The sequence below is a fragment of the Erythrolamprus reginae genome, chromosome 4 (genome assembly GCF_031021105.1).
Source record: "Erythrolamprus reginae isolate rEryReg1 chromosome 4, rEryReg1.hap1, whole genome shotgun sequence".
Lineage (NCBI taxonomy): Eukaryota > Metazoa > Chordata > Lepidosauria > Squamata > Dipsadidae > Erythrolamprus > Erythrolamprus reginae.
Window position 1 is genome coordinate 51355431 of NC_091953.1, and position 25504 is coordinate 51380934.

General features: G+C 36.0%; 1 protein-coding gene across 2 annotated transcripts in view; it reads right to left on the reverse strand.

Moving 5' to 3' along the window:
- Nucleotides 1–25504, reverse strand: part of ROBO2 (roundabout guidance receptor 2) — a 434310-nt gene that overhangs the window by 33506 nt on the left and 375300 nt on the right. For both annotated transcript variants that reach the window (XM_070750263.1, XM_070750262.1), the window contains 2 exons: nucleotides 13803–13985; nucleotides 1974–2016 (listed from right to left, as the gene is read on the reverse strand). In XM_070750263.1, the coding sequence (XP_070606364.1) occupies nucleotides 1974–2016; nucleotides 13803–13985 (226 nt within the window). The remainder of the gene's footprint in view (nucleotides 1–1973; nucleotides 2017–13802; nucleotides 13986–25504) is intronic.

Here is a 25504-nt window from a genome sequence, read left to right on the forward strand (position 1 = left end):
CCTCCCTATCTTGTAGTGTGCCTTGAAGGGGTCACCCCCGGGGGCTGAATAGAATTTTTTTGCGGTCTCAGCATTTTAGCGGTGACCGTTTTTTTGCCTATTCCACACTGGAGAGTGAGGATGGCCTGGTTAGGGGGTGTAGCACATTTAGTCACAATTTGATAATTGGCTTCCCTTTGGTCACTGGGGTTGGCAGGTTAGGGCGGAAATTGGGCGGTGGTAGCAACTGTGTGTTCTCCTTTGGACATCTTTAAAGATGATGGGCAGCCTCTTGCCAGGAGCTCATGGTGTCTGCACCAGCCTGGGTGATTGGAGACGGGCTGCCCTTGGGACTCACCTATCCCAATATCTGGAAGGGGATGGGATGGTGAGCCCTCCCACATGCCTGGCCGTGGCCAGGATCCAGGTGAAGGCATGGTACCTTCACCTTGTTCAGCAAGGAGGTATGCCCATAGTTGCCCAGGAAGGTTATTTGTGAATTATTTCCACCCCGAAAATTTTAATGGCCTCTGCAGGTCCTGGTTATTTGACAATAATCATTTAAAGTTCATTTAACTTTAATAAAGTGACCCATTTTAAATCCAGCTCTTGGTGTCTGTGTTCTTATTCTGCCTCCGGTGCAAGGACTAGGCTGTACCACTGAAAGATTCTAAGCCAGAAAGAAATGATAAAATTGCTCCTTCAAGGGAATAATCATTCATTGTTCTATATCAACCATTTCCAGTCCTCTGGTGACTATTTTTTCACTCCCTGCATACCAAATGTCTGTCTGTTATTTAGAAGATGCTACGTTTTCTTCTGAGTGCTATTGCATAAATTTAAAAGCAAGCAAGTTTGAATCGGATTAATGGGAAATTCAAAGTAGCAGTTCTACCTATGATAGCAGATTTCCATGTGTTTGTTTTCAGTTTTTGTAAACTACTGAAAACAGAATAATAATAATTAATAATAATTAATTAGACTTGTATGCCACCCCTCTCCGAAGATTGGAGCAGCTCACAACAATATATATATATTGACTGAATATATATTGACCGAAATAAATGGATATACATTAGGTTTAACCTGAAAACCAAGATATGCACTAGATTTAATCTTGTTCCTAAAATTTGGCAGGATAAATAAAGATGGAGAGAAAATATGAAGGAAATAAATTAAGAGTATACTTGTTAACATTTTAAAAAGCAAAAAGTAATAGTGGGAATCAGAATTTCCTATTAGGTCTTTGTTTGTACATTACATTTAAGACAGTATGTTTTTATGTATTATTTTAATTGTCCCAATAATCCCTTCTGTATAATTTCAGAGAAAAGTATGGGTTTCTATAGAAACAGCAATAAGACAATCACACAGCTTGTTTCTCATTTATGTACTCTCATTAGACTTAATCCCTTTTTTGCTAAAATATTGATTCAATGGGAGATGGGAAGTTATTACCAGATCCTAATTACACTTTCCATATTGGCACTGAGAAAATATATGAGGATATATGGGTCTGTTATCAACTTTTATCAATTTCAATTGAGTGGCCAAAGTTGTAGAATCTAGTCCTATCAATTTACAACTTATTCATCTTCTGTGAATCATTTATTTTGTGAACGATTGTGTGTAATTGTTCATTCACTGCAATTTAATGGAAACCAATAAGGTTTCTTAAACAACAGCAACTTCATTTACTAATGCCTAATTAATGCAACAACTATCCTGAAAACAAATGAATACATTCCGTCTGATATTTTCTGCTAATTTCTTCTTGGGCATCTGGGAGTTATCAAACATCTGGGCTTGATTTCCTTAAGTGTACAACAGATCATTAAAAGCCAGTTTAATCCTTTTAATTCCCCCTAGAATTGCTACTTTTACATCTCACAATCTCTCTGTCTCTAGTTCCTAAAAAAAGAAAAAAGAAAATTAAATGAGCTAAACGTATGAGAAATCCTAAAAGAGGTATGATCTGTAAATTACAAGTATACCTTCCATTGCTCATAAGTCCTCCATCTCCTCTTTGAAAAGTGACTGGTTTGTGTTTCAAATAGAAAAAAAAGGGGAAAGTGCATTAGTATTTTATACAGAGTGAAATTATAATATGTAGATAATTCATAAAGTCAAAAAGCTACCCGAGGATTGTATTTTAAGTGAGATAAGGATAGTAAAAGAGGTAATTCCTGTTTCCTCAGCATAATATTAATTTAAGTTAGTGTTTTTTGGTGACATGCTCATAGGATAATTTATTTCCGATTTCTTGTCATTATGGAGTTTATAGCAATTTTCTAAAATCAATTGACTTTTGACTTATTACACACTGAGCTCAAAACCACTGAAATTGCACTGGTCTGTTAAAAGCATTACCTTTATTTCTCTAGCTAAATTAAAATGACACTCTAACATGCTAATGCTTAATGAACAATGATGATGTTATGGCTATAATCATGTCATCACAAAAAGGTTAGAAGTGAAAAACATGTTAAAACAACAGAAAAAAAGTTTCACAGCAAATGCTTCATTTTTCATGGCTTATTGTTTTTATTATATGACTGTGTAAATTGATAATTATTAAGACTACATCTCAAACCCTTTTATAATCAGCTCAATAAATAGTGACAATAATCCAATCACAATGTTCTCAGCAAAGTTGTTGTTAGTCATTAAAATCCAATAATGACAATCCAGGAGACTTTGCATTGGACTCTGGAAATCATATGTCTGGGAGAAGGCATCCAAAATTTCTGTGCCAGTTGCTAAAGAGTAAATGTGACTTCAGTCACTTTGAAACCAATAGCAAGAGCAACAGCCGAAAAGAGGAAAAATGGATTGAATCAGGCTGACCCAGCCTTTCATCCTTCCAAGGTCAGTAAAATAGGGATCCAGAATCATTAGGGGCAAAATGCTGACTCTTTAACCACTTTGAGAGGGTTGTAAACAACTATGAAGTGGTATATAAGTTCAAGTGCTATTGCTATTTCTGTAATAGGCTAGGTTGATTCAAATTCAATATCTATGAAATATTTCATATTAGTGCAGCACAATTTACATTCAGATATAGTAGAAGATGGAATATGCAGATATATGTTGAACTCTCTGTGTGTATGATTTTTTTTTACCATTTATATACCATTAATATATAAAAAATGCTCAGGAACATTGATAATAAAATACATTTTAACATAAGCTATTCTTTTTTTCCTCTTGTTTTCCTGCAATACCACTCATACCACAATCTCAGTCAAACAATTGTAATGATTCAAGACCGAAATATTACCACTGTAAGAATTAGAATATATATATAAAAAAATCTACATCTTCTGAGGAAACACTACATTCATGTTACCGGTTCCACAAGTGGCTTCATGATATCCATTTCATACCAGTAAGAACAAAGGAGGTCACTTTAGCATACCTCACAGAATAAATTTAAGAACTGATGATTAATTGCCATTGAGCAAACAATAATTGGTGCTTAAGCACCAATATAGATATATTTCATGTTAAATGGTATGTTGTACCAATCGGTAAATAAATACATATTCAGTGTAAGTATTGTGTCCTGTTTTATTGTCAGTCATAATCATTAGATACATTAGATTGAATCGATGCTTTACAATATGCAAGAAAAATATTTATGAGATTATAATTTTTTAATTCCAAAACTATGCAAATATAACAATGTTAGTTCCTCCCTCACCCCATTTTGCTTTTATCTTTTTCATCTACTTCTTATTTACAAAATATTATGGAAGTCAAAATAACATCTAATCTACTTTAGCAAAATTTATAAACATAATTTGCAAGTTTTTATTATAACATTTGATTTACACTATTTATGACTGGAATTTAATAAACTGATTTCAAGACATCATTTTCAGATAAAAGAAATAACATAGATCTGATGTAGTTCACTTTAGTTTTAGTTTCATTTTAGTCTAGTTCATAGTTTTTCATAACTTTCTACTTTTAAAAGAATTGTTTTTCGGAAGTTCGTGTTCGTGTTCGTGTTCCGGAGGCCGCCGAGAAGCGCCCAGCTGTTTCAGAAGGTTACAGCTCAGTGCCGCCGCCCGGCGGAGCGCCGTTTTTGTGATCGGCGGTGGCGTTTTCAGCCGATCTGGAGGTTGAAACGGAGGTGGGGAATCCCAATAGGGAATTCCATGGGCGGAGCTTTGACGTCACGAAGACATCCTTCCTGGTCGGCCGAAACGTGGCCTATATACTGGCAGATATCTACAAATCATTATTAAATATGAAATTTCTTCTGGCTATATCCTATAATTTAGTATATTATTGAAACCCAAATTTCTTTCATTTAAATTTAGTTGACAGTATGTTGGGTCTTTTAAAGTGTCCATACAATCCTACTCATTGAAAATGCTTTATTACTGTGCCTTCTGTGTGTCAGGCTGAATCCATCATTGATTTGGAGACTTTAACCTTGACAATGTGTTCCTGTGCAACATTTTCAAGAATTTGGAATAGTTTCTATGGAGGCCCATATAATGCATCTGAATAATTTTGAAACCCACAAAATTATTGGACATGTGTGCTAAAAAATAATTTTAAACAAGCTAAGAAAATGAAAAGAGAATGGCTAGGGTGATGAACTGAGCACCATGTTAGATGTTCTATCTGTTGTTTTCTGTGAATATAGATTAAGGGTAAACTATTAAATACTGTAGAATATGTTTTTATTATGTATAAAAAGTTTAACCACGCAAGCAGATTTTATTAATCTAAATTCAACTAAATTTAATAGAAGTAATAAATACCATGGAGATAAAAAAGGAAATAAGAGTATATCTCCTTAACATTATTCTACATCTGTCTTACCCATAGTATTTGCACAAAAATGCTCACTTTTTAATTGCCTTACAGATTTTAAAATGTTGAAGAGCAGCCATCATTTTTAACAACATTTGTAAAAAATGAATGTAGAAATTTTAAAATAGGAACAGGTATTAGGAGCTTATTCAACGAAGTAAGATGGTTAAGCAATCATTGCTAACTTGTGATTTAAGGATGGTACCTCCAAATGCCCCACATAATTAAATCTATCACAGTTAAAATGGAAAATTCAGAAAATAAAGTCATACATGGATGAAATATTTATAATATCATCTGGTAAAGTTTAACCTAACATTAATACTGGTTAGAGTAGGGGGGGAATTAAACACTCTGAGCTGGCATTTCAAGGCAAAAGAGCTTTGTGAAAGGCTATCTCTAGTAGGCCACATTTTCCAACTACAAATAAAGACTTCAATGCTGCCAGCCGAGTCTCATTTCTTTTTCTGATAAGGTTTTCCTCAAATGTGAATATAGACTAATCCTCTTTTAATAAGTATTACCCCAGAAAAGACCATCAGTGTTGAAAATTTTACCAAAACTTCTGCTTGTGTGGATGATTCTGTTAAACAAATTATATTAAGCTATGCTGTTAGTAAACATTTAGCTATTTTTTTACTTTGAATTTAAATTAATGTATTACTTGCATCAGAATCTTTAACTTCCAGGAGTGTGCATACCTGTTGTTTCTAAACGAAGAAGTAATTTTAATTCAGATTGACATAGTCATAACACATTTTCAGATTTCTTGAAAATTGATGTATTAATAAATTCAGAACATATAGGAATTAATTCTTGTCTTTCAGTATATAGCTATTACATATATAAAAAGATAAATACATAATGCTTATATTTTCCATGTTACAGATACAAAACAGCCAAAAAAAAAGAGAGAGAGAAAGAAATACCATATTATTTCTCAGTCCAACTGGCTTTGAACAATAATTTAGATAAAGATAATTTCATCTTGGCTATGGGATGATTTTAACTCAACCATTAATAACTCTGGGATGAGAAGAGGGTAATAATTTGCAAGTGGATTCGATATTGTTCTGCATTCCCAACTTAAGCCACAGGTCAGTGATTTTCTAATTTTCCCATTCAAGTATAATTCAGGTGTGTTCCTACTTAATTTGTGCAAAAATATTGAGTGCCACACATAAAAAATTTAGATAACTAGACATATACTTGTGGTATAGCAGTATAGTAGAACTTTGGAGGGTCATATTTTGCTAAAATGTTCATTATGTATTGTGTTATGGTTCTTATAGTGTGAAACACCGGTTGTATTCTACATTTGAAAAGATAGATAAATCTATTTTTAAAACTTAAATGTACAGGTGAAACTTGAAAAATTAGAATATTGTGCAAAAGTTCATTTATTTCAGTAATGAAACGAAAAAGGTGAAACGTAATATAGGACTCATGTAATGAGTCTCTCTCATATATTACATTTCACCTTTTCAGGTGAAAGGCAAGATAATTCAATCCGTGATTTGTCATAATTGCGATGATTATGGAGTACAGCTCATGAAAACCCCAAATCCACCATCTCAGAAAATTAGAATATTACATGTGATCAATAAAACAAGGATTGTACATAGAACAACATTGGACCGCTGAAAAGTATAAGCATGCATATGTACTCAGAACTTTGTTTAGTCCCTTCTGCAGCAATTAATGCCTCAATGCAGTGCGGCATGGAAGCTATCAACCTGTGGCACTGCTTTAGGTATTATGGAGGACCAGAACGCTTCAATAGCGGCCTTCAGCTCTTCTGCATTGTTCGGTCTCATGTCTCTCATCTTTCTCTTGGCAATGATTCTCTATGGGGTTCAGAGCAAGCACAGCAATCCCTTAAAGTCAGTATCTCCATAAATCTGGGCTGCGGAAGGAAGCATGAAGTACTCCCAAATCTCCTGGTAGATGGCTGCATTAACCCTGGATTTAATGTAGCACAGGAGACCAACACCAGCAGATAACATGGCTCCCCAAGTCAACACAGATTGCAGAAATTTTTGCATCTCATTCGTAAATTAAGGATCCAGAGTATGGAGGAAGAATGGAGAAGCACACACAGCAAGATCTTTAAAATCCAGTGTGAAGTTTCCACTGTCTGTGTTGATTTTTGGAGACATATCATCTGTTGGTGTTGGTCCACTGTATAAGGTCCTACCAAATTTTCTTTACTGGCAGATGATAATTTTTACAGATGTTCCAGTGAATCATTTTGATGACAGTGTTATTTTGTTGTTTATAATCAATTTGTGTGATCTTCATGCATGAGCTAAGTAGATGAATTATTATCATTTGATGATTTTTGAATTCTGGCCTTGATTGTATTAGTTTCAACAGTTTGGTCTTGAGCAGGCAAAAATAAGTATACAGTTTCTTTTTAAAATGGTTTTAATGGTTCAGTTGTGACCAATTTCCAGGTTTTATCTTTATCTATTTTCTTCTCATTCTTTTATACACTAAGTTAGTGCATGCATCTCCAAAAATGTGTTTGACATGAAATAAACTCCACTTCTGCAGGACAGATACAATCTATGGCATCATAGTGAATAGTCATCAATTTTCTTGTTTTTCAGTGCAAACTGTCAAGTTCAGCTTGTAGGCAGTCAATAATTCCAGTAGTATATCATATCACCGATATGGTTCAAGTATTAATGACTTTGATGGTATTTCTACCGTTCAGTTTTTTGGGCTAGAATGTTCATGATAAGTTATCCAGTTTTCCTACTGGGATTATTCCCTTGTGGAAAATGTATTTGTATTCAACTTTGAGAGTGGACTTTTATTTTGATACAAAATATGTATACAGTTAGACAACTAATTCTAGATCTTGAAATTGTCCCAATGAAATAAACCTGTCCTTTGATCCATATTATTTGCTAAACAATTGACATTTATCCATCTTGAAGAAGTCTGTTTTCCATTTTGAATTCATATGGTTTTCTGATAAATAATACTGCAATACTACAGTTTTTAAACTGTATTTCTCTTTCTTTAATCAACCAGTCAAAACACCTTAGCACAGACAGTCAAACGTTTTCATGGTTTATTGTGGATTATTAAAGGGAGTCATATGGTTAACATCTTTACACTGGACATCTCCACATGCTGTGAGGTTTTGGGAACTATCAGTAAGCACTTGTGATCTCCTGCTGAGGTTTGCAAGAGACACAAGAAAAACAAGATATAAATGAGTTATCAAAGCTGAAAGAGAGAGAGAAAGGGCAAGAGAGATGGAGCTCTGAGAGACATCAGAAACAACTCAACAGCTAAATTTAGAATGAAGAAATGGAAGAAGTTCTCATAAAAGATGGTTTGGGCAAAGTTAAGGACATAAGCAAATTAAAATTAGTTTTTTTTATAAAGTTAAATAAAAAGTATCTCAATAACTACTTATGTTATTATTAAAATGTATTTGAAACAAGTGAAATAACCACAGTTGTGTTATTTACTACTATGATCTACAAATACCATTCAATATTATTATACAGAATTAGTTAGTGAAGTAATCTAGATCAAGGAAAATCTATAGATGCAATTTATATCGACTTCTGCAAAGCCTTTGATTCAGTGGTCCATGACAAACTACTCCTAAAACTCAAATCTTATGGCATCTCAGGATCCCTCCACAGCTGGATTGCAGCATTCCTGTCAGGCAGACAAGTGGTCAAAATAGGAGGCACCATATCCACCCCCGTCCCAGTTAAAAGTGGTATTCCCCAAGGTAGTGTACTGGGACCAACGCTCTATATTCTCTACATCAATGACCTTTGTGATTACATCACAAACAACTGTGTCCTCTTCGCCGATGATGTAAAACTCTTCAACACCACCGATAACACAACTACTCTCCAAAAAGACCTGAACTCTGTTTCTGAGTGGTCTAACACATGGCAACTTCAAATCTCAACTAGCAAATGTTCTGTCCTACACATTGGGAAAAAGAATATGAACTCCAAATACAAACTGAATAATCAAATTATCACAGATAATCCCCATTCGGTTAAAGACCTCCGTATACTAATAACAAAAGATTTAAGTGCCAAAGCTCACTGCAACAATATAGCCAAGAAGGCTTCAAGAGTTGTAAACCTAATCCTACTTAGCTTCTGCTCTGGCAATCTCACACTACTTACCAGAGCTTACAAAACATTTGCCAGACACATCCTCGAATACAGCTCATCTGTTTGGAACCCATATTGCATCTCAGACATTAATACCCTTGAAAATGTCCAAAGATACTTCACCAGAAGAGCCCTTCACTCCTCCACTTGAAATAGAATACCTTACGAGACTAGACTTTCAATCCTGGGCCTAGAAAGCTTAGAACTAAGATGCCTTAAACAAGATCTAAGTATTGCCCACAAGATCATATGCTGCAATGTCCTGCCTGTCGGCGACTACTTCAGCTTCAGCCACAACAACCCAAGAGTACACAACAGATTTAAACTTAATATTAACTGCTCCAAACTTGATTGTAAAAAATATGACTTCAGTAACCAAGTTGTCGAAGCATGGAACTCATTACCGGACTCCATAGTGTCATCCCCAAACCCCCAACACTTTACCCTTAGATTATCCACGGTTGACCTATCCAGATTCCTAAGAGGTCAGTAAGGGGCGAGTACAAGTGCACTAGTGCCTTCCATCCCCTGTCCTATTGCTCTCCTATATCTCCTATACCTTTCTTCTATTCCTATATCTCTTCTTCTATTCTTTCATTGATATGTTCTATTCCTATATCTTCTTTTCTATTCTTTCTTAGATATATTTTACTATAAGTATCTCCTCTATAACCTTCATCTATAACCTAAAGGTAAAAGGAACAATTTCCACAAAAATTGTTTGAAGGGAGCTTCACAAATCTGGATTCCACAGAAGAGCTGCAGTTAGAAAACCTCTGCTCTCAAAGACAAATGTTTCAAAGCTTTTAGAGTGGTGTAGAAACCACCAGAAATGGTCCCTCGAGCAGTGGCAAAATGTGATTTTCTCTGACAAATCATTGTTTACCATTTTTCCGACCTCCGGCCGTGTTTATGTTTGGAGACAGCCAAAAGAATCATTTCATCCAGACTGCCTTCTCCCAAGCGTCAAACATGGCGGGGGTTCAGTGATGATCTGGGGTGCTATTTCTTGGAAATCCGCTGGGCCAATGATTTCCCTTCATGGAAGAATTAGCAGCCATCACTATTTAGGAATTTTGGCTGACCAAATTCATCCTATGGTTCAAGAACTGTTTCCAGCGGGGGATGCCATCTTTCAAGATGATAATGCACCAATCCATAGGGCAAGAATTGTTAAAGAATGGCACGAGGAACATTCTAATGAAGTTCAGCATTTCATCTGGCCACCACAATCACCAGATCTCAACATTATTGAGCATTTATGGTTGATTTTAAAGATTCAAGTAAGAAGTTGATTTTCACCACCATCGTCTCTAAAAGAACTGGAGGGTGCTTTCACTAAAGAATGAGCTAAACTTCCTTTGGAAACAATTCACAATTTGTATGGATCAATACCTTGGAGAATTGAGGCTGTATTTGTCGCAAAAGGTGGACCAACACCATATTAAAAGATATATTGATGATTTTTCAAGGCATTTCCAGTTTTTTGTCCACCCCTTGTATATACCCACTAAAACCCTAATTGTGTATTGGACAAAATAAATAAAAAATAAGTCAGCCATTAGACCATATTCTCCAAATCGGGAAGAATTTCCAGAACTTTTAATAAGTTTAAAATGTAGCTACAGGCCCTGATGAGCACATACTCATTCAATAGCAGATTTATTGGCTATAAATTGAAACGGTGAACCTTTTAAATGTTTAAGTGAACTTTTAGATCCTAAAGTCATAAAATTATGAGATTCTTTAGTTCAAAGATTTTGGAAGCCCATTTCTTTGACAGAAAGTTCCATTTGAGTCAGTTGTTGAAAACATGTTGGCTTGCACTTATCATCTGGGATAGATTGTAATTGATGATTCTGTCTCTTTGGCTGTTTGTATCAAGTTGCAAGTTTCAAATGTTTTAAACTCATCATGATTCTTTAAAACAAATAAAAGCAAAATATAAACCTTTTAAAATGTATCTATTCATTGATATATTTTGGAATACTCATTTCAAATACTGTACTCTGAATTTATTTGAAATAGACATAAGTAAAAATTTACTAAAACATAATTACTGAGGTAACAATACCTATTACTTTCCATGAGCATACAGTAGGTATCACAGGAGAATTCTTTATGTACTATTATTTTTGCCTCATATAATTTTATTGCACTCAATTATGAAAAAAATTGAATAGATAAATATATTAGATTTGATAAAGGGAATTCTAAGGAAGTAAATTTTGAACGCAATTTTACAAGTATTTTTTATTTATATGATATATATTTCATTAATCTATAAAATATTTATAATATTATAAATATTTTCAATTAGAATGGGTTGTGTGTGAATAGGTTACTGCCTGCCATGTGAATTTAAGTTTGATAATATCTGCCATATAATTAAATTTTAAAAAAAATCTACAAAAGCAGGGAACTACAATATAGATTAAATCTATATTAAATTATAATATAAATTACCTCAAAATTTTGCAACATTGCCTATTGAATTATTTTTAAATGAATTATTAAGAATAAAAAATTAACAAAGCTGATAGTGTGAGCATGGTATTTTTAAGGATATATTAATATTATAATATAGTATTCTTTTAGAATCCACTGGTAAAGTACCACATTAGTATGATTTATAAAGATAATTCTGATTCTTGCACCCAAATTTTTAATTCTTTTATAAATTGAACAATTATAATGGATTTATTTCTATGGTGCTGGGGCAAAGAGAACTAATGGACAGTACCTGCAGGGGTGAAGGTGAAGGACTGGACTGCAAAAGAAAAGTAAATACATTGTGAGTTATAAAACTCTTAAACAATGCCAATTTTAGGGCATAGCTGTCTTTCAAAAATAAATTTTAAATATTTTAAAATCAGGTACAGATTATAGCAATTCACATTTAAGCGTTAGCAGCAGCCAATAATAAAGGACTGAACATAAATGCATGGGGGTTTTATATTTATATGAAGTAGTTACATGGACATGCAATCTGGCAGCATATAGATGCTATGTTTTGCTTTCAAATGCAATTGATTATGAATTTTCATTATCAGGCAAATGCAACATTTAACAATAAATATACAAGTGTGTACAATATGACACACTATAAAGTATTACAGGAGTTAATACCATATACATAAATATTGATAGAGAAATTATATAGGTTTTATGTTTTTGATAATGGTTTTATGCGGACTAAAAGTATATGGTTGCCAGCAAGGAACCAATTTTTTTAACATGTTTTAAAATACATTTATTCTGGGTATATATTTTGCATACTGTATATGGTAAACCTACAAATTGTTAGATGTTACAAAACTATTTGTAGAAACATGCTGTTATGCGTAACAGAGATGTCAAGCAATTAAATGAGATTTGAAGAAGTATGTATTTAGCACATCTGATGTTTGTAAATGTCTAAATAAAGCATAAAATATATTACAACTCCCTTAAATATGTTGAAAAAACATTTATTAGATTTCTATGCCACCCTTCTCTGCAGATTCAGGGCGGCTCACAGTAGAGTGAATACAAAAATACAATGAATTATTATTTAATCATTCTAGATAACAAAACAAGGCTACCTGTAGTGCCATTGAGGTTAATGATATAATTTTTAAACAAAATGTATCTACTTCCTTAAAAACAGAGAAAGATAAAAGTGCTATATTTATTGCAGGGAAAAGGAAAAATAAAAATCTGCAAACCAAACATTGTTTTTAAAATTATAACCATAAATGTTCAATGTATCATTTAGAAAAAAAATAACAAGAGTGTGAAAGCTGTTCTGAATAGCACACAGCCAAAATTTCACTGAATTCAAATAGAACATGAATAATACTTTTCTTAAAAAATAATGCATCGAAACTGTAAAGAAATTCACAGCTTTATTTAGCTGCAGTGGAATGTGCAATATTAATATTCTTGCTTCACACTAGTCTCAATCCAGAAAGCAGCATATTAAAGCAGGATATTAAAGGTCTTTTGCTTTGTATTGATTTCAGTTCAGAATATCTAAATGAACTAAGTTGATTAAATTGATGACCACAGGGCCCTTGTATAAAAAAAGTGTTTTAATGTAAATCAACCTTTTAGTTGCATATTTTGGGCATTTTTACATTGCTTTCAAACCGTGGAAACAAAACTTTATGTGATCCAAGATCATAGAAAAACGCAAAAGGAGATTCCAAAATTTATCCTTATGCATTTCTATTTGTTTCATAAATAAAAAATGTGTTTGGATGCTCTCAGTGTTTTATTTTGTTTTATCAAAAATAGGTAGAATTTTTCCCCCCAATGCATCCAATATTATCAAACAAAGTTAGATAGCTTCTAACTCAGCTATTATTTAAATGAACACACATTAGGTCAACATTAAGATAAAATCAGTAGATTTGAAAGTACTGATTCTTTTTCATTCATTTATGGTGGAAAGTGAAATCAAATAATGAAGACATATTGGTCTCCATCTCAATTAATTTGGTTATGATTATATAATTGAAAATAATGATGATATAACTGGTCAATGTTTAGCAACCTGAGCTTATCAATTCCGCTTTATTTATATACTTCCTTCTTTACTTTTGCAAATAAATAAGCTTGCTGAATTTGTCTTTCACTTAGGGAAAAGTTGTATCTAAAATTCTTGGGCTTATTATATCAGATGTATGAATATTAGACAGCCTTCCGGTGGCAATGATGAAATATGATACAGAGCAATGCGCTTAAAGCTTTTCATATTCTTGTTCTTTCACAGCATAATGAAGAACATTCTATCACCCCCTAGATATATTCTTGCTGAATATTTATTGTAAACTAATTTATTGTTCTTACCTGCATAATTGCTAAGGCCCTTCCTCTTCTTTCTCCGCCAATAGAGCCAGATACTGAAACCCATGAGTATAACCCAGCAAGCACCACCAATTCCAGCAATAAAGGCAGGTTGCTTGACAACATCTGTAATTTGTTCTGTTATGCTATTGTTGTTTTCAGTTATGATGACTTCATTACGTCCTCCTGGATAACATAAATAATTGGACTAAATAAATAAATAAAATAATACATAATAGCAGACTATTTATGACATAATAGGTATGCCAAGATGAATAAAGTCTAAAAATGTTTCATAACAGAATAACCAACAATTGACTCTTTAAACAGCAACTTAAATTAGTTCTTGCAAGGTATCCAAAATCTTAAAATAGCCCTACTAAAGCAGCTCTAGACCCATGGAATTCATTCGGCTTAACTCCTTTTACATTCTGTGTCACACAGTAAATAACTGGGGACATTTCGAAAGATTACAAGTCAGTGTAACCTACTGTGATTTGCAGCAAAATATTAAAGGCAGAATGCCTTGATGCAATCAATAGTCTTTAACACTAATAGCTATTTATAAGCTGATCCTCCATTAATTTATCAATTCCTTTTAAAATAATTCAAAGCATCTGCAATAATTTAACTATGTGTTGTGTGAAAAAGAATTTCTTCCTGTTGATATGTAATCTTCTGGCATTTAATTCCAGTAGATTTTAAGTTCTAACATGATGAAAAATGAAGTCAGACATACTGCTCTTCACATTATATATGCTATCCATTATTTCATAGCTCTCTATATGTCTCTTCCTTTATTCCAAAGTAAAGATTTCAATGGTCACTTTTCTCGTAAGACATTGTTAATTTAATTCTCAGTAGTATATTTGAAAGTGATTTTTAGAGTCAACATTCATGACCAGTGTTAATCAATCAACACAAAGAAGCAACAGTTCAAATTTAGTTTCAACCTTAATTCACAAAGGGAAAGAAACAATTTTCCTTCAAGGTGGTAAGAGGGGGTTGTATAACTGAAAACAGAACTTGTAAGATTGAAAGATCCAAATAAAGTTAGAAAATTGACACAGTGGAATTAATGAGTTGACCTAAGAGTAGAAAGCCGTGTTTCTGGTTCCATTTCAGCTGCTATTTTGTAGTTCCAGGTGAAACTATTGTGGGCAAAAATTGGAGGGCAAAATGTTATGCACACAATCTTAAATTCCTAGGGAAAAGGAAGGATACAAATTGAATTAATTTATATAATAATTTTCCTCTGTTCTGAGCAAGGGCAATATAAAGACATACTCAATTTTGTGACTCAGTTGGAATTCGAGTTCCAATTTGCAGTCCTTCGTTGATATTTCGATTCATGGCTGTTTTATACTCCCAAATTAACTACAAATACTGTTAGAAAACAATTTAATGTATTTTCCTTCTGAAGATATTTAAAGATATTCCTTCATATAAATTGCATAACAGTGAAATTCTTAATAAAATTATCACTATTTTATTTTGCAACATGAATACTGTGAAGAATCACTTTTATGAGTTCATTTCATAAAGTTCATTTATTTATTAGATTTTTATTTACTTTTATTACTTCTAAGTAACTCAAAATGCAAACCATACATAATATTCCTTCCTCCTCCTGTTTTTTCCACAACAGAAACCAGTGAGATGGACTAGGCTCAGAAAATAAGCCATCCAACTGAAAAATGTTGAAATAAAGTGTTTAAGATATTTAGAAAAAAACATTTTATAATATGTAAATGCGTTTTGTATCTAGCTTATCTTCTCTGAGCAAAATAGAGTTCATGTTTATGGAATGTGTTCAGTTCTGGAGACCTCACCTACAAAAAGATATTGACAAAATTGAACGGGTCCAAAGACGGGCTACAAGAATGGTGGAAGGTCTTAAGTATAAAACGTATCAAGAAAGACTTAATGAACTCAATCTGTATAGTCTGGAAGACAGAAGGAAAAGGGGGGACATGATCGAAACATTTAAATATGTTAAAGGGTTAAATAAGGTTCAGGAAGGAAGTGTTTTTAATAGGAAAGTGAACACAAGAACAAGGGGACACAATCTGAAGTTAGTTGGGGGAAAGATCAAAGGCAACATGAGAAAATATTATTTTACTGAAAGAGTAGTAGCTCCTTGGAACAAACTTCCAGCAGACGTGGTTGGTAAATCCACAGTAACCAAATTTAAACATGCCTGGGATAAACATATATCCATTGTAAGATAAAATACAGGAAATAGTATAAGGGCAGACTAGATGGACCATGAGGTCTTTTTCTGCCGTCAGTCTTCTATGTTTCTATGAATGTTCTGAACTAGGGTCCCTGCTCACAGTCATTTCTATGCTCGTAACCCAGTGTTGGCGAACCTTTTTGGCACCACATGCCAAAATGGGAGTGCACGAGCACATGTGTGCTAGAAACTAGAAGAGCAGCCACTCGGTGCACATGCATGTGCTGGGAAGATGATCTTCTGGTTTCTGCCATGTATTTGTGCGTTGATTACCTGATCTTAAACCAGCTGGCTGGTACATATGCATGTGGCATATAGTGGAAGAACATCCGCCGGCCTTGCATACGTGCACCGAGAAGCTAATCTTCTGATTTTCTGTGTGTGCATGTGTACCAGGTGGCTCCCGCACATGTGAAGATCAGCTGCTCCAGAACTCAGAAGAGTAACAGGTGATGGCTCGTGTGCCCGAAAAGATGGCTCTGCATGCCACTTCTGCACATTTCACCATCGTGGTCCTAACCTGTACCACAATACACTCCATAAGGGCAGCCCTTTAAGGCCATTAGGAAGCTTCCTCTGGTGCAGAATGTAGCAGCACAGACAGTTAGTAATGTTGTTATTCAGAGTATGGGTGCTTGACACTACTATTCTGTGAGTTGCATAGGCTACCAAAGTGTGGTAATCACTTCTAAAATATTTTTTGGCTTTGGAGGGAATTATTTATGGAATTGCTTCTCCTTAGTTGTTTTTACTTGTCCTACCTAATCATCATCCCCACTTGCTTAACCATCACCATCACAGGAATGTTGGCTGATAAGGAACATCATTCCCTCTAGCCAGGATCCTGTTGGTCTTTTGGTCCTGAAATTGTGATATTGGAGCTGATGATAATGAAGCTTACTGGTTCTATGAAGCCCTATAGCACCTTACAGAATTAACACCAAAGAAGGATGTCCATCATGGGGGATTGGAATGCTAAAGTAGGAAGCCAAAAGATAACAAGAATAACAAGCAAGTTTGGCCTTGGAGTACAAAATGAAGTAGGACACAGGCTGGTAGAATTCTGTCAAGAGAATACGACTCTATACATGGGCATCACCTAATGGTCAACACAGAAATCAGATTTATTATGTGGTCTACAGCTAAATATAGAGAAGCTCTGTACCCATGATAGTGCAACTATGGCATGCATGCTGAAGGTGATACGCAGAGCCCTCTCTGCTGGCACATGCACCACTATCACAGGTTAGATCTCCATGACGTTTCTTTCTTGAGTTTCTGTTTCCCTGCAAACAATGAAACAGAAGCTCATGAAAGAAAAAGATCATATCGCTTGTTGTACTGCTAGTGTTGGGATGCCCTGCCTCACATTGGCCAGCTAGTCTTTGGGTCTCTGCTGCGCAAGCACACATGTGCATGTTCATACATTCTGTGCATGCCCACCCATGAGCGCACCTTTCAGTTTGGACATGCGTGCACATGCAGTTTGGGCACTCAGTGCTTAAAAGATTCGCCATCACTGCTCTATACAGTCAGTAAAAACAAGACCAGGAACTGATTGTAGCTCAGATCATGAGCTTATCGTTGCAAAATTTAGGCATAAATTGAAGAAAGTAGGAAAAAGGACTAGGCCACGCAGGTATAAACTAAATCATATCCCTGATGAATATACAGCAGAGGTGACAAATAGATTTAAGCAATTAGATCTGATAGACAGAGTGCCTGAAGAACTATGGACACAGGTCTGCAACATTGTACAAGAGGAAGCAACTAAAACCATACCAAAGAAAAAGAAAGATAAGAAAGCAAAATTGTTGTCTGAAGAAGCTTTATAAATAGCTGAGGAAATAAGGGAAGTGAAAGGCAAGGGAGAAAGAGAAAGATACACCCAATTGAATGCAGAATTCCAGAGAATAGCTAGAAGAGATAAGAATACCTTATTAAATAAACAGTGCAAAGAAATGGAACCCCCCCTCCCAATAGATTAGGGAAGACCAGAACTCTGTTCAAGAAAATTGGAGATACGAAGGGTATGTTTCATGCAAAAATTGGCATGATAAAGGACCAAAACATCAGGGACCTAACAGAGGCAGAAGAGGTTAAGAAGATATGGCAAAATTACACAGAACTATACAAAAATAAAATTAACATCCCTGATAACCAGTGACCATGGGGTGGTCACTGACCTTGTACCAGACATCCTGGAATGTGAAGTCAAATGGAAATCTGAGCAACAGCAAAGCTAGTGGTGGTGACAGTAATCCAACTGAGCTATTCAAAATCTTAAAAACGATGCAGTAAAAGTGCTACACTCAATTTATCAGCAAATTTGGAAACTCAATAGTGGCTACAGGATTGGGAAAAGTCAGTTTACATTCCAATTCCAAAGAAGGGCAATGCCAAAGAATGTCCAGACTATCGCACCATTGCACTCATTTCACATGCTAATACAGTGATGCTCAAAATCCTACAAGTTGGGCTCCAGCCGTATGTGGATCAAGAACTACCAGAAGTACAGGCAGAATTTCAAAGAGGCACGGGAATTAGAGATCAAATTGCCAACATACGCTGGATCATGGAGAAAGCTAGGGAGTTCCAGAAAAACATCTATTTTTGTTTCATTGACTATGCTAAAGCTTTTGATTTTGTGGGTCACAACAAATTGTGGCAAGTTCTTAAAGTGATGAGAGTACCAGACCATTTTATTTGTTTCTTGACAAACCTATATGCAAGTCAAGAAGCAGCAGTGAGATACGGAACCAATGATTGGTTCAAAATTGAGAAAAGAGTTTGACAAGGCTGTATACTGTTGCCCTGCCTATTTAAATTGTATGTACAGCACATCATGGGAAGGCAGGGCTAGATGAATCACAAATTGGAATTAAGATTGCTGGGAAAAATATCAACAACCTCAGATATGCAGATGATACCACCTTAGTGGCAGAAAATGAAGAGGAACTAAATAACCTCTTGATGCGGGTGAAGGAGAGTGCAAACCTTGACTTGAAACTCAACATTAAGAAAACTAAGACCATGGCATCCAGCCTTCTAAATTCCTGGCAAATAGATGGAGGAAAAAATGGAGGTAGTGACAGATTTTATTTTCCTGGGCTCCAAGATAACCGCAGATGGAGACTACAGCCAAGAAATTAAAAGACGCTTGCTCCTGGAGAGGAAAACTATGACAAATCTAAACAGAATACTGAAAAGCAGAGACACCACCTTGCCAACAAAAGTGCATATAGTCAAGGCTAATTGCCAGTTGCAATGTATGGCTGTGAAAGCTGGACCATAAGGGAGGCTAAGCACCAAAGATTTGATGCTTTTGAACTATGGTGCTGGAGAACACTCCTGCAAGTCACTTGGACTTCAAGGTGATCAATGTTGTCAATCCTAGAGTAGATCAACCCTGACTGCTCTTTAGAAGTCACGATCCGGAAGTTGAAACTTAAATACTTTGGCCACCTAATGAGAAGGAAGAACTCACTGGAGAAGAGCCTAATGCTGGGAAAGATTGAGGGCAAAAAAAGAAAGGGATTACAGAGAACAAGTTGGCTGGATGGAGTCACTGAATCAGTAGGTGTGAGCTTAAATGGACTCCAGGGGATGGTAGAGGACAAGAAGGCCTGGATGAATGTTGTCCATGGGGTCTCAATGAGTCAGACATGACTTTGCAACTAACAATAACTATTTAATATAATCCCTCATACCTATTGTTGGGCGATATATATGCATAGATGGGATACCAAACATTTATTCCTCCACATATTGATTCATTAGTTTTTTTAATAAAATAATGTTGAAATCATAAATAAAAACAGAATATATAAAACTTTTACATTATTTTAGTTGCATACATTTAAAATTTTAAAGTAATTTATCATCTAAACCAGCGTTTCCCAACCGGTGTGCCGCGGCACACTGGTGTGCTGCGACACACCGTCAGGTGTGCCTCGGCGAGAGGCGGCAGAGGAGAGTGGGCGGATCGGGCGGGCAATGGGGCAGGGGGGAGAAGCCAGGGGCGCGTTTGGCCGGAGGCACCGTGGGGAGGCAAGGGAAGCCGCGGCTCCCTTTACTCCTACTGCCGCACCTCCCTGCCCCTGCCTCCCCACGGTGCCTCCGGCCAAATGCGCCCCTGGCTTCTCCGCCCTGCCCCATTGCCCGCCCACTCTCCTCCGCCGCCGCCTCCTGCCTTGGGGCGAGCAATCCGGGAGTCCGGGACTGTGTGGCTTTGCGCCATGAAGAGAAAACGGCCGACTTTTCCCTGCTGCCGTTTTCTCTTCATGGCGCAAAGCCACACAGTCCCGGACTCCCGGATTGCTCGCCCCAAGGCAGGAGGCGGCGGCGGAGGAGATTGGGCAGGCAATGGGGCAGGGCGGAGAAGCCAGGGGCGCATTTGGCCGGAGGCACCGTGGGGAGGCAGGGGCAGGGAGGTGCGGCAATAGGAGTAAAGGGAGCCACGGCTTCCCCTGCCTCCCCACGGTGGCAATAGCAGCGGCTGAGGCTTTCACTTGAGGCATCGGGAGTGCTAATTGCGGCAGCGGTGGGAATAGCGGGGGGGGGGGGGGGCTCCTGCAAGTGGAAGCCTCAGCCCTGGAGCCCCCTCGCGCCCATGGCTTCTCGTCAATGCCTCTGCCTGCCCGATCCGCAGGAGTGCTAATAGCGGTGGCGGCGGCGGGAATAGCGGGGGGGGGGGGGCTCCTGCCCGCCGCTGCTATTAGCACTCCAGCGGATCGGGCAGGCAGAGACATCGACGAGAAGCCATGGACGCGAGGGGGCTCCAGGGCTGAGGCTTCCACTTGTTGCTGTCCCCGCCCGCCCGATCCTTCCTTCTCTCCGGATTTTTTTGGGTGCGGCTTCTTCCACAGCGGTGGCTGCAGCGGCGCTGGCGATCCGGCCGCTAGCCGCTCCAAGCGCTGTGGGAACGCCCACCCCTCTCACAGTCCCGTCCCGGGCTGTCAGTAAAGGGGCTGCTTGCTCGGAACATTCAAACTAAGGGAAACCTTCGCTGGCCTCCACAGAGAAGAAAGGAAGAGAGAGAACGAGAGAGAGCAACAGAGAGAGAGAGAGAGTGAGAAAGAACGAGAGAAAGCATGAAAGAGAGAGAAAGAAAATAAGAGAGAACAAGAGAGAGAGACTAAGAGAGAGAGAAAGAAAAGAGAGAGAGAAAATAAGAAAATGAGAGAGAGCAACAGAGAGAGAGAAAGAACAAGAAAAAGCACGAGAGAAGAAAAGCAAGAGAGAAAAAGAGAGATAGCAAGAGATACTGAAAGAAAGCAAGAGAGAGAGAGAGAAAAAAAGAAAGCAAGAGAAACAGGAAGAGGAAAGGAGAGAGAGAGAGAAATGAGAACAAAAAGGGGAGGAGAAATGAGAAAATGATTGAGGCAGAGAATGAGAGGAGAGAGAAACAAGAGAGAGAGAGAGGTGATTCTTGAAGCATATGGTAAAAAGCACCCAAATAATAAGAAAAAAACCCCAGCCCTCACCTGTTTTTGAAAAGAATAAAAGAGAATTAAACCCCAGCCCTCACCTGGTTTTGGAAATGGTTGGAGTGTGTATACATACACACACAAAAGGGGGGGGAGAGAGACAGGGATGGAAAAAGAGGAGAAGTGAAAGGGAGAAGGAATGAGGGAAAAAGGGAGGAAGAGAGAGAAATGAGAAACATGAGAGAGAAAAGGGGGAAAGACAGGAGAAGTACCCATAAATGAGACAGTGGTATAAATTTCAGGAGGGATGATTGATGATTGACTGTATTTATAAGGGGATGTTACATGGGATTATATATATGAGGGGGTTATTTATGTATGTATGTATGTGTGTGTGTATGTATGTATGTATGTTTGTATGTATGTATGTATGTATGTATGTATGTATGTATTTATTTATTTATTTATTAGATTTGTGTCATTTTGGTTGGTGGTGTGCCCCAGGATTTTGTAAATGTAAAAAGTGTGCCGCGGCTCAAAAAAGGTTGAAAATCACTGATCTAAACTATTATTTAGTAATCTTATATAACTGTTTTTATAACAAATTACACAAATAGTATCTATTACAAATCATAGTTTTATTTATCTTGTTTTGGAAATCACAGAATCTCTAGAGATGACTCATTTCTTCTCATTTACTTGAAAAAAATGTTCATATAATGAACATCCAGTCTAAAAGTCATTAGTAAGTAAATTACAAAGTATGTAGGCTCCATTTTGGTTAATAGGATTAATTTGCTGTTTCAATGGCTCAGCAGAATTAGGCTCTTTTCTAGTCTGCCACTGGATATGGTCAATTTTGTAATTATTAAGTTGTCTAATCTCTAAATAAGCCATTTCCTGTACAAATAAATTCTGTATTTTGGGTAAAGGCTTAAATGTATCATTTAAAAGTTATAGAATTTGCCTCCTTGATGATGAAATGAATATAAATTCATAATTTATTAAAATATATATGTATCCAAGCTGTCAGATTCTTAAATTCACAAAATTTTATGTTATTGCTTTTTCTTCTTTTCTTTTCTAAAAACCTGGAGCATATACTGTACTGTATGTGAAAACCATGATCAAAGTTCAAACAATTCAAATACTATTTTGGTTTTGCCTTGCTTTGAAAACCTTGTCATTTTCAGATTTATTAAAATTTGAAGTTTATTTCTAATAAAGCCATGCCAGCATATTTGCAGTAATCTTAAGTAAATAAAAATAAGATTATTTGCATGCAAATAACTAAAGGCTAGATATTTTCCAGTTCTATTTTTTCATTGCTGAAGCAAAGAAACAAAATTTATTTCTGTAAATGAATAGCTGTAGTAGCCTTAATTTTATTTCAGGAAAATTTATAACATTATGTCAACATTTTTAAAGCACATTTACAAAAGTATAGCTGCCTATAATTCAAGAGCAAACTTTCGTTGCTATAAAGTAATTTCAATTTTGACATTATTTTACAATCCCATCCCATCCTGCAGTAAATTACAATGCAGCCTAAAGTTATTTATAAGGAAGGATGTGGAAAACTAGGAACATTATTCTGCAATAATAGTATTGTTTGTTTTGTATAAGTATCTTTTGAAGTGCTTTTCTGAATTTTTGTAATGTGTAGCATAAACCAGCAAAACACAGAAATTATAACTGTTTTAAATTGAATACGTTTAAAAAACATATTAGACCAATAGATTATATAAAATAAAGCCAGTTCCTGGTAAATACAAATTAAGAAACATTCTTATTTAATGACAATGTTTTAAAAGTTATTGATCATTGGGATAGGTAGATAATCATGAAACATATTCTTTAAATATTTTTTCTAATGATTATTTAGGCTAATATATTTGGTTAGCATTTTATGGTAAGCATATATTATAAGTAATTTACAGATTATGTTTCAGTAGCAGGGGGCTGTACTATTCTTATGCCCTTCCCTTCAGTAGTTTTTATAGACGTGGAACTATATCTAGGATATTGAATTTTTCTGCTGCTTCACAATGCTAAAAGGCAACATGCTGATTTCCAAGTTGAAATCTAAATATACAATGTATCTCAATTTAAACGGCTTTAGCACTACTTGGATGCCATAGGCTTTTGAATAATAATTTATCACTGTATAAAGCTATTGAACTATTCCCAAACCTTTTAGTGATGCAACTAACTCTAGATATCTATATTGTATAAGAGAAAAGGAAATTCTTGAACTCAAAGAGAATGGCAGAAAGGTAGAAATGTGAAACAACAGGGTGTCCAGGGGGAAAGCATTTTGAAATTCCTTGATATTTTCCTGTAACTTGTGATCTAGTTAAGGTACTGGCATAGATGACATCATGCCAAATGGCTAAGCCAAGGAGAAATATCAGTAGCTGTTGCCACAGTTATGCTCATTTTTGTTTGACTCTGCCAGGCAGCACGATCCGTTTTTTTTAACATGATTTTTCCCTTACTTTTAATACAGTTTGGTTCCCTCTCGATTTATTCCATTTTTTTTCACGAATTCTCTGATTATTCCTTGATATTGCAAGTCATTTCATAAACTTCTTCAGCTGCAAATTCAAAATTCTTTGCTTTTTAATGGGCTGAATGGGTAGAAAATTATCAAGGCAATTTTTTAAACAGCTCTAAAGTTTATGACATATCCTTAGGAAGGATATATTCCCAATTATATCAATGTACTTTTAATTTAGTAATCTCTAGGACTGCTCTATCCTTTGGAGCTTTGCAGTTACATACACAAAAGTAGTTATTCATTTAAGCGACAGAATAACATTACTTTGTGATTTTAGAGGTTGAAAATAAGTGAACATGGATGCACATTTCCAATTAAGGTCTACAATATTAATGTGTTTGGTTTTGGGGCAAAAACACATTAATTAATTTAAAATCAGTTTTTATTAGATTTAATCATAAACATAAAATACAGATCCATGTGCATGAAAAAAATGAGATATAATGAAATCATGTATCACTAAATTACTCCATATACTCCAGGTGTTTTTGAATCAGTACTGTCAGGTTAGCTAATTAGAATACAGATGAGGGATGTATCTGACCTGTAACGCTTCATTGTTTCTGCAGACTAAAATATAATGAAATACGTTTTTCTCCCATTGGACAGTAATGAAGAATAAAACTAATTTGCTGGACCAAAAATTAATTAGACACATCAAGTTTTATTGTACTTATAATTGTGAAAATTTACAGCTGTTTCTCAAATTATTACACCAACAGTGTGAGTCTACACAATTGTTATGAGGAGAAAAAGACCCTTAATAAAGACGCCATAGGCAGTATTCTCATTGTATTTAAAATGAAAATGTATCCTCACTTTTCCCCACTTTGATTCCTACTTTGAATGGGCCTATTTTGTTGTATTAAGAATAAATTCTAATACTTGTTATGCTTGACATCTACTTTAGTAGTCTAATACTTCTAAATGCTTCCAAATTAAGGTCCTTTTGCCATTATTTTATTTGTGGAATTCAAATGCTATCTATTTGTAACTCTCCCATATTTCCTGTCACATTTGAACCACAGTGGGGCAGTGGTTAGAGTGCAGTACTGCATGCTTTTTCTTCTGCCTGCTAGCTGCCTGCAATTTGGCAGCTCAAATTTCATCAGGCTCAAGGTTGACTCAGCCTTCTATCCTTCTGAGATGGGTAAAATGCGGACCCAGATTGTTGAGGGTAATATGCTGATTCTGTAAACTGCTTAGAGAGGGTTGTAAACAACGGTGGGCTATGAGCTGGAATGCTAAATTGCGCTCGCCGTGGTGGCTCATGAGTTCTTACAGAGCCAGTGCAATTTTGCTGCTGTACCTGTTGAGGCAGCAAAATCGTGCCGGGTTGCGGCATGCGCAAAAGCAAAAAAACCCTTGCTGAAACACAGGCGCATCTGCGGCTCTGTGCGCGATTTTGCTGCCTCCACAAGTGCAGCAGCAAAATCATGCTGGATCTGCAAGAACGTACGAGCTGCGGCGGGGAGCACGA